The 10,936-nt window shown below is 37.3% G+C and overlaps 1 protein-coding gene across 3 annotated transcripts in view; it reads right to left on the bottom strand.

Annotated features, from left to right (window-relative positions):
* Positions 1-10,936, bottom strand: part of DOCK4 (dedicator of cytokinesis 4) — a 417,061-nt gene that overhangs the window by 85,182 nt on the left and 320,943 nt on the right. For all 3 annotated transcript variants that reach the window (XM_029924788.1, XM_029924790.1, XM_029924789.1), the window contains exon 26: positions 6,660-6,758. In XM_029924788.1, the coding sequence (XP_029780648.1) occupies positions 6,660-6,758 (99 nt within the window). The remainder of the gene's footprint in view (positions 1-6,659; positions 6,759-10,936) is intronic.

Below are 10,936 nucleotides of genomic sequence, written 5' to 3'. Positions count from 1 at the left end.
GGATGATGGTCATGGTGGGGGGCACTTGTGGGGAGAAGCACTGGGTGTTATATGGAAACCAATTTGATAATAAACTATTAAAAAAAAAGGTGAAAAAAAAAAAAAAGGAAACGAGGCAGAGCTTGGAAAAAACAACTTGGCCCCCAACCACAGCACAGGGAGACTGGACTCAAAAGAGTGGCTAATAATAAAGTCATAAAACCCTAAAAAAAAAAAAAAAAAAAAAAAAAAAAAAGTCAAGGAGACAACAATTCCAAGGCAATGTTGGATGTTATCATGACTAGGGGGCGGTGGGTACTGGATTCTGTGAATGCTCCATAAAGAAAGAGCTTCCTGAGCTGGATTATATAGAATGAGCTGAAATCAGGAAAGGGATTAATAGGGGTACAAATTAAACAATGCAAATGAATAGTGGTGGAACAGGCATTTCAGGTTGACCATAGAAAAAAAAAAAAAGAAAAAGAAAGAAGAAAAAAAATATGCAGAGGAATTAAACTCAAGTAATTCTGAGTGGCTGGAGTGAGATGTTTGGAAGAGGATACAGGATAATGAAGATGGAAGGTAGATTGAGGACAGGGAAGATGTGGCAAAGACTGGATCTTGTCCCACAGGGAATGTGAAGTCCTCAGGGCTTTCAAGTTGGAGTGTGACTTGATCAGATATAATCTTTGAAAGCCAGTGGGCCAGTGTTTGAGGGATAATGAAAGGTTATAATAGTTCTATACTTCACTTCCAGAACGTGTATAATCTCTCATTTAAGGAGGATCCCCACAGTTCTATTTGAAAAGTCATAATCAGCAAAGAACAGGAGACTCACTGCTCTCTATGTACCAGAAATACCATGAATATGGACAAAAGGTTAGCCCTCAGTAGAAGGTGGGCGTATAATGAAACGGACTACAGAAGGAGGAAAAGAAAAACCCTAATCACTTCCTAGTCTTGCTTTTGTTCATTTCTAAAATAATGCCATTCTACAGTAGAATGAAAGGACTACACAATGCAGAGTGCCAGCCCTTGGGTCCTTGGTCCACACAGTTCTCTTGACGCAGTGACTCACACCACTCACACCTAATACCCGAGGGCCAAGGAGAAGAAATGGCATGCTGTTCAAAACGTCAGAAGCCACCCCAACAGGCAATCTGGAGATGCCCTGAATCTTCAAGCAAGAATGGAGTTAAAACGCCAATAATCTTAGTAAATACGAGAACTACATACTTTCAAAATTTGTTTTCATTTAGAGAACCACTGTGAAATGCTAGGCCAAATCTTTCTTGGAATTGATAATAAGAAAGAAAAAAGCAATGATGCTAGAAATAAAGAACAACAAAACCATTAACTTGAACATCTCAACATCGAATTTTCCAGTATTAATGAAGACTTAAAGTGCATGGGTCCCAGTTCTGCAGCAGTGACGGCACGAGCCCATAGAGACATGTGTTGTCACGACGTTCCCCACTGTACCCTTTCCATCAGCAAAAATCAGAAACATCGGGAATGCCCAACAAAAGGGGGAAAGATTACGTTATTTAGCATACATATAATGAGATTCAGAAGAATAAATGATGTAACAAGCTCTATAATATTCATGACATATTACAGTGTGGAAAAGTGCAACTACTATGAATGGTATGATTCCATTAAAAATAAGGGTGTATACACCATAAAAATAATCTATGAGGATACACCTCATGTGTTAACAGTACCTACCTCTGTGGATCAGAATATATGTATGTGGAGGGAAGGGAGACATACATTGATCACTTTTAACCATATGTTAAATGGGATTTTTAGTGTCTAATCCTAATAACAGTTATAATTTTCCATGGACTATCACTTTACTAAGCTCTACCCTTCCTTTATATATTACATATTCCATTCCTAATCTAAAGGTACATACAAAAGCCCCAAGTAACTCTCCTTCCACTAAATTGGCCTTTCGTCTCCACTTCATGACTGGAATCACCTTATTACTTTTAAAGAGGTGACAAATAAAATTATATGCAATTTGACAGCAAAGATTTTGGTTCTTAACAAATGTCATTAGAGTTTAGAGGAAAGCTGAGTTGAGCGGTGTGAAAAAGAGCTCGGATATTAATGGAATTCCAGGCCCTCTCAATTACTTCCTGGAAGAGGGGGTGGAGAGAATGCTGGCGGGGAGGGGTAGGAGGCACTGCAGGAAAAGTGTTTAGCGCTGTATCTGGCCCCTAGCAGTGGGGGTGGTGAGGAGGTGAGGTCAGCCATCATCACTGTTGTCTACATACATCCCACTCATTTGTAACTTAATGATTTAGGTGCTGTTAATAACATTAAAGCATTAACAAAGATTGTTTTGCTAGTCTTGATATCCCTAACGTCTAGCCACGGTGCTCAATATATGTTTGATGAATCAAGTAACTGTCATTTGTAATAAAATAGTAATAGTACCTACCTCAGGGGGTTCTTCTGAGGATTCACTGAGTTAATATTAATCAAGCTTTCAGAACAGTACCTTGCACGTAGTAAGTTTTACAGTTACATAAGTGCTGTTTGAGGCCCTCGGTTCTTTACCACAATAGCAAAAGCTCAAAGTGTTCTAAAAATGTTGGTCTTATAACCCATGTGGCAGCAAAACCTGACCTCAACTATTTAGTATTTATTTCATCCCACCTAGAGTGAATATTTTTTAACTGCAGAAATATTAAGATTTTTTATTAGAGTGGCTATCCCCACATACAGTATATGCACCCTATTACCTTACTGAAATGTCAAAAGATTCTAATTTCTAAAATACACTTGATATTAAGGACTTTGCATAAGGGACAGTGGACCAGTATTACTATCTTTGAAAGATCTTGTCATTTAGATTTCAGTAGCATAAGTAGGGATATTTGGCTTTTAAGAAAACTTAGAACAAGAAAAATCTGTTAAAAGGTGACATCTGAACTTTTAAAATGCAGATTAAAACCAGATGACTAATTAGTCTTCAGTAAAAACAAAACCGACCTTTAGCTTCTCTTCACCCCAGTTACTCCCTTTCATTCTTCACTGGGAACATGATCTTCCTCCCAGTCACCTACAGCTTCTGTCCCCTCCTGCTGCCTTCTTAGGGAACCTCACCACCCTTGCACTTCTTCCTTACATCTTCAGCTTCTCCTCCACCAGCTCTAATCATCCATATTCAAACATCCTTAAGTCTCCTCCAATATGATTATTTCTATGACATCCGAAGTCCTCCTTTAGTATACACTTATCCTCCCTTTCTTGAAACACAGTATACAACTGCTGTATCTTTTTCTTCTTTTCACTCCTCAATTCCTGACAGCTTGGCTTCCGCCCTCACCGCTGTATTGAAATTGCTCATCGAGTTCATCAACAATATGAATAGTCCTTTTTATGACCTCCTTGCAGTAGCAAGCACTGTTCACCACTTCTTCCCCCTTAATGCTCAGAATTCTATTTAGATCTCTTCGATTACATACTCTACACTCTTCTTCCATGTTCACATTTACTCCTCTATCAATTCCTATTCACTGGCTGACAATTCCCAAATCTACAATTTCAGCTGAGCCCTCTCGAACTTCTGACACTATCTGTAAGACATTCCATTTTAATGTCCTTTAGGTGACCAAACTCAAGCTGAAACTGAATTTATGTTTGCTCCCAAACTTGTACACCCATACCCCCTTCGTTCTCCACACAGTGACTGGCACCCACATCTGGCCAGTTGTCAAAGAGCCTGGGACTCATCTTCAACTCTTCTCTCTCTGCCATCTTCTTCAGTTACCAGAATCTGTCAATTCAGCTTCCTAAATGACTCTAGAATCTGCCATCATGAGCACTTCTCTTTCAGGCCATAGTCGTCGCTAGCAGAGACTACTGCAGCAGAACATTTACATGGTTCTGCCTCCTGCTTGACCTTGGCTAATTCATTTTCAATAGTGCAACCGGACAGGTCTTTCTTAACTGAAATGGGATCATGGCTCTTCTCCCTACCTCCATAAATAAATGTTTATTTATTATTGAGACAGAGAGAAACAGAGCAGAGAGAGAGGGAGACACAGAATTTGAAGCAGGATCCAGGCTCTGAGCTGTCAGTACAGAGCCCAATGTGGGGCTCAAACCCACAAACCATGAGATCATGCCCTGAACCGAAGTCAGATGCTTAACTGACTGAGCCACCCAGGCGCCCCTGCACTCCTTTTTTTCTTAAAATCCTCCATGGCTTCCAGATGTCCTCAAATAAAGTCCACACACATTCTCAGTGCATAGTATCTTACAACTTTCTTCCTCATACTCTATATTCTAGCAAACAATCAACAAATGTTTCTTGAGTGCTGGGATCTGAGGATACAGCAGGGAACCAGTCAAAGCTTCGGACGCCAAGGAGTTTATAATCTAGTGGCTAGGGGTTGGGGACTCACCCAAACAAACAAACTAAAACATTCCAGATTTGAATAACTGTTATAAAGGTGGTACAGGGAGTATGTGATGTCAGCACATTCTAGGGATACTTTAGGAGAGATTTAGCCAAAGGCACTCCTACTCATCTCTTAGCTCTCAGCTGAGACCTCCCTTGGGGACTTTCCCTCATGTCACGAGTTTGGGCTGACAGCAATTCCCAGATGCTTTGGAGCATTGGGGGTCAAAGCCTAGTCCCTGTCTGACTTCTCCCCCTACAGGAACTGGACACTTTGTTCCTGGCTACATAATAAAGCCAGTAGTTCTTAGCATGTCTGAATTTTTCAATCAGTATTTCTTGAAGGACAGATGAAGTAATTATGAGCATGAAATAATTTTCCTGGCCTGAAGGCCCAGTTAATTTTGAAGTTGGAAATTTTGAAAAGGTGGATGGCTGATAGAAATGAGGAAAGGCCACATAAAACACTTCATTCATTACTTCCATTTGCTTTATTATTATTATTAACATGAATAATAAGGCATAAAACTCAATACCTAGATTAAATTAACCATGGTTTTCAAAGCATGCTTCTAGGCTATTTTTTTCATTCCCAAGCTCTGTAAAAATAACTATCCTTTCTTATGTGAAAGTTTGAAACATGAAGTCATAGGCTTCTTATGTTTATAAAGCCTAATAGTTCCTTAATGATGCTACATACTCAACTTCTGAAGAAAGTTAGTAACTGCACAATTATCTTCCGTTTTAGCCACATGGATTTCTGGATGTAGAATATCTTCTTCTTCTTCTTTTTTTTAAATAGTTTATTGTCAAATTGGTTTCCATACAACACCCAGTGCTCTTCCCCATAAGTGCCCTCCTCCATCACCACCACCTCTTTTCCCCCCTCTCCCTTCCCCTTCAACCCTCAGTTCATTTTCAGTATTCAATATCTCTCAAGTTTTGCGTCCCTCTCTCTCCCCAACTCTCTTTCCCCCTTCCCCTCCCCCTGATCCTCCATTAGGTTTCTCCTTTTCTCCTGTTAGACCTATGAGTGCAAACATATGGTATCTGTCCTTCTCTGCCTGACTTATTTCGCTTAGCATCACACCCTCAAGGTCCATTCACTTTCCTACAAATGGCCAGATCTTTCTCATTGCCATGTAGTACTGCATTGTGTCTTCTTGATCTGAGTGGGTATCTTCTAAGGCCCTTTATCTGTTTTTAATTCTAAACTCAAGATTGAAAGTAATCAGGGAAAACAGACTTTTAGGCATGGGTATATGCCAACTGACTGACTGCTAGAGAGATTACATCTGCCCAAACCCATTCTTTTTGTTTCATGATCCAGCCTGTCATCTGCTGCAAGGTAACTAAAAGATTCTTCTGAGATCATGCAACATCTTCTAGGCAGTTAAAAATCAAAGGTTAAGTGACTCCTGTGCATGATATATATTTTAAAAATCTACGTATCTCCCCCTGAGCTGCTGTGAAGGCTTCTGGTCACGCAAACATTGCAGTGCAACTGTTCTATGGTCCTCTAATTCTCCACCTCCTGGCATGTAAGTATTTCTTCCATTATTATGGTTTACCTATGAGCGTGCCTGGAAAACTCAAGAGATGGAAGAAAAATAAAAGTAAATAAGAAGAGATGATAGGTCATGCCTCCAACTGAGGACACTCAAATTCTAAGCATTTAGTGAACACCATGCTGGAAGCACTGAAGCTACCTGTATTTCAGGCAAGACTGGGTTTTTATAAACCTGCCATCAATATTGTCTACTGAACGTCAGCCTGTCACACTAGAGCAGCATAATGATGAGACTGCAGCTCACAGAGAATATCAAACACAACTCTGCTTCTCTAGTTTGAACGTTGTAGCCAGAACTCCTCATTGTGGTTTTAGAGGGATGGAATCAGGTAGCGGATTCATATATTCTTCTTTATTGTCTGTAAAGCCAATATTCCTAAGTTTACCTAACTAGAGTTAGTCTGTTTGCTTTTGTCTCAGTAGGTCTGTGATTGTGCTCTGAGTTTTCTGGATTTGCTGACAGGTATTTCAAAGCCCATGTCCATGTTTAAAATAAAAGTTCATTGCTTTGCTTGAGTAGTTGAAAATCTTAGAGTCAAAGACAGTCAGATATGTACATGAAGGTGAGAAGAAAAAAGCTTAGAATTTAACAGAAACAGGTAAAATAACCGTCAAGGAACTATTTGAACAATGATGAATGAGAACAAGGAAAGCTAAAATGACATAGGAAATTTTTTAAGAAATGTCACTTACCCTTAACTCTTCCTTTGTATTGAAACTATCAAGAAGTTGTTGATAATGTCTATCTGTCATTTGTCGTAATAGGGACAGGAGACAAGCAACGAACTCACCCTAATGTAGAGAAAAGAAAAAGCATAAGTTTTAGTAAGAGTAAAAATGAACTTCAGTAACTTACCTGGAACTGCCCTCAAACAGACCACTTAAAAAACAAACAAACAAACCCATGAGGATCTAAAGTCACTCTGTGGGGTGCCTGGGTGGCTCAGTCGGTTAGGCGTCTGACTTCGGCTCAGGTCATGATCTCACGGTTCGTGGGTTCGAGCCCCGCATCGGGCTCTGTGCTGACAGCTAGCTCAGAGCCTGGAGCTTGTCTTCAGATTCTGTGTTTCCCTCTTTCTCTGACCCTCCCCTGCTCATGCTGTCTCTCTCTCAAAAATAAATAAAAACATAAAAAAAAAAAAAATAAAGTCACTCTGTGAAGTCTTTTAAATCTAAACTAACCATAATATTACAGTCAAAATTTCTCCCTCGGATGAAGGCCCTTTACTTGGTATACATGCATTTTCAAATAAGGAGTAGATTTTTCTTTTTTAAACCTAGGTGAAAGCTTTTCACTAGGAAACTGACTTCACACACTTAAAAAAGGCAAGGCCATTTACTGAGCATTTACTATATCTTCATTCATTATTTAATTTGAACCTCATTATCAATGCTATGAGGTAAGGGGTATAATATTTATTCAAAGAAGATAAATTATAGGTTCAGTGGGCTAAAAGACTTGCCTAAAGTCACATCACTAAAAAGTGGAGGAACTAGAGTTATCTCTATGTCTTTCTGACTCCAAAGCTCTTCCAGTAACTTCATGCTCCTTTTTGAGTGGACATAATCTCCTCCAACTCACTCGAGTGTTAGTCTGCTGATTTGCAGAACATAGAGAAAGCCATACATTACAATGTTGGCTTCAAACTCCTTTTAAAAATAATTTATTAAAAAAATAATAAAAAATAAAAATAGTTTGTAATCCTTTTCTGCTTGGGTGCTATGTGACTGACTCCTAAAAAGTCGATTTTAAAAAATAATAATGAAAAAAAATAGTAGCAGCCATAGATTTGAAGACCTATAAAATTGCTTTCACTTGCATTTCCTAATATAAATCTGATTTAAAATATCTGTGCTTTGATGCATCCGTTTTTTGCTCAGAAAAAATTTATCTACTTTTAAGGAGAACAGTAACATTTAAAACACTATGAACACAATAGGAGGGACAATCAGTACTGACTGTAAATTTACAAAAATGTACTTTAACTGGGGATTGGTTTTTGTGTGTTTACATGCAAAGAGACTACAGGCTCACATATAAAATTAGAGACTAAAGCCTCTCAGAACTGGGATTTTCCAGTGGAGGCAGCTAAGTCAGGACAGTCCAATGTGTCCCTACCAGTTGCCATGGGAGGCCTAAGGATGGTATTTAATGACAGGACAGAGTGACCAAAAATGCAGGCTGGCTTCTTGCATGAGGATAAATATTTGTAACACAAAATATGACAAATAATTATTCCTGCATGCTTATTAGGGCAAATAGTTAAGAAATTATCTAATGAGGCTAGCAGAAATCTATCTTCTAAGCACAACATAATATTTGATAATGAACATAAAACTCTTGGTGCCCAACACAAGAAATGGAATATTTAGGTGCACAATGATTAATATTTTAGTGCATGTGTGTGAGGAAACAACCCAAAGCTAGGAAAAGTATCCCAAAGGACTGAGAGAACAGTGCCTGGTTCTAACACAGGGCTGGGAATAGTGCCTTTTTTCACCAGCAAGACTGGAAAAACTTCGCCATTATTAGGGAATTGATTAGAATACTAAAAATGATCTTTTCTCAGTGGCAGGAAAAAATTTCTCTTAGAATAAATGCTGCTCTAATCCTACCTAAAGAAGTTCATAAGCAAGGTGTGAAACAATCAAACAGTTCCTAAGAAATTTAACCTCATACCAAAGCAAAATTCAAAGCTATTTTTAGGAATTTAAAAAATCCACTTTTCAACAGGATAAAATTCATAATCTTTGACATTCAATAAAAAATTACCAAGCATACAAATAGCTGGAAAATAATGATGCAAATGAGGAGGAAAAAAAATCAATAAAAACAGATCCAGATAAAACATAAACAAGAGAATTAGCAGTAAAGGGCATTAAAATAGCTATTATTACTGTATTCTATATATTCAGGAAGTTAGAGGAAAGTTTGAACATGTTAATTTCAGACACGAAAGATAGCAAAGAGATTAAAAGTGAACTTGTAGAGATTAAGACTATAATGTGTTACATGAAAATTTACTTAATAGGACTAATGGCAGATTATACATTTGCAGAGGGTAAGACTACTGAACTTGAAGACAGTAGAAATTCTCCAAAATAAAAACAAACAAAAAAAGAAACAAGGAAAAGAATAAGCATTGTTGAACTATAGGATAACTTCAGGTAGCTTAATATATATGTAATTGGAGACCTTCAAGACGAGGAGGAAGGAGAAAAAGTAATTGAAGAAAGAAGGTGAAATATTTCAGATTCTATGAAAACTATGAACCTATGTATCAAAAATGTCCACAATTCTTATTCACAAGAAACACGAAAGAAAATACACAAAGGTCTATTATAATAAAATTGCTGACAGCTAGAGATAAAGAGAAAATCTTAACAATAGTCAGTGAAAAAAGACACATTATATACAGAAAAACAAAGATATGGATGAGATATATCTCCTTATAAATAATATAAGCTAGAAGACCATGCAGCAACACCTTTAGAGTACTGAAAGAACAAAAAGAACTTCAACTGAGAATTTGTTACTCAGCAAAAATCTTTCAAAAAGAAAGAAAAATACTTTTTCAGACATTCCAAAACTTAAACAGTTCACTACTTCTATTCAATCCTGTACTGAAGGGTCTAGCCAGTACAGTAAGGCAAGAGCCAGTAATAAGGCAATATAGAATGGAAAGGAATTAAAAAAAAATCTATCTTTATTCACAGACAACATATATGTGTACATAGAAAATGCGACTGAATCTATAATAAGCCACTAGAACTACATGAATAAATGTCTGAGAAAACAAGATCATAAATTTACCAAAACCATTTTTACTTCTACATATGAGAAATGAGTCATCAAAAACTGAAATTTAAAATAACAGCATTTACAATACCATGGAAACACAGTAGTACTTAAGTCATATATATGATAAAAATATGTTAAGATCTCCACACTGAAAGTCAAAATAGTGATAAGAAAAATTAAAGACAACCTAAATAAACAGACAGGTATAATATGTTCATGCATTGAGAGATTTAATATTGTTCAGATATCACTTCTCATCAAATCCATATAAAAATTCAGTAAAATCCCAATCAATATCACAGTGGGCCTTTTGGTAGGCAGAAAGTGCAAGCTGATTTTAAAATTCATACAGAAATGCAAAGAACTGGAAATAGTCAAAACACCTTTCAAAAAGAATAAAGTTGAAGGATTTATACTATCTGACTTCAAAATTTATAATAAAGCTATGGTAGCCAGGATATTGTGAAACTCAAATAATTATATTGAGGGAAAGAAGTCAAAATCCCATACCCCCTTCCCACAAAAACAACCATAACTATATAATGTATGATTCCATTCATATAAAATTCTAGAAATGGAAACTTATCTATAGTAACAGAAAGGTCAGTTACATCCCCAGTTGCCTGGGGATGAGGTAGTATGGAGAGGCAAGAAAGAGGAAATAAAGAGGAGCACCAGGAAACCTTTGAGAGTGATGGACACGTCAATTATCCTGATTGTGATCATGGTTCTCAGGTAACTTATGTTAAAACTTACCAAATTATATACTTTAAAATGTACATTTCTTGGACAAATTCCTAAATGCACATGCACTGCAAAAATTCAAATGGGAAGAGATAGAAAGCATGAATAGACCAATAACCAGTGAGAAATTGAATCTGTTATCAAAAATCTCCCAACGAATAAGAGCCCAGGGCCAGATGGCTTCCCAGGGGAATTCTACCAGACATTTAAAGCAGAGGTCATACCCATTCTTCTCAAACTATTCCAAAAAATAGAAATAGAAAGAAAACTTCCAAACTCATTCTACGAAGCCAGCATCACCTTGATACCCAAACCAGGCAGAGACCCAGCAAATACAGACCAATATCCTTAATGAATACAGATGCAAAAATATTCAACAAGATATTGGCAAATCGAATTCAATAGCATATTAAAAAAAATTATC

This window comes from Suricata suricatta, chromosome 2 (genome assembly GCF_006229205.1).
Source record: "Suricata suricatta isolate VVHF042 chromosome 2, meerkat_22Aug2017_6uvM2_HiC, whole genome shotgun sequence".
In the NCBI taxonomy this organism is placed as follows: domain Eukaryota; kingdom Metazoa; phylum Chordata; class Mammalia; order Carnivora; family Herpestidae; genus Suricata; species Suricata suricatta.
This window is presented reverse-complemented; position numbering and strand designations above follow the sequence as displayed.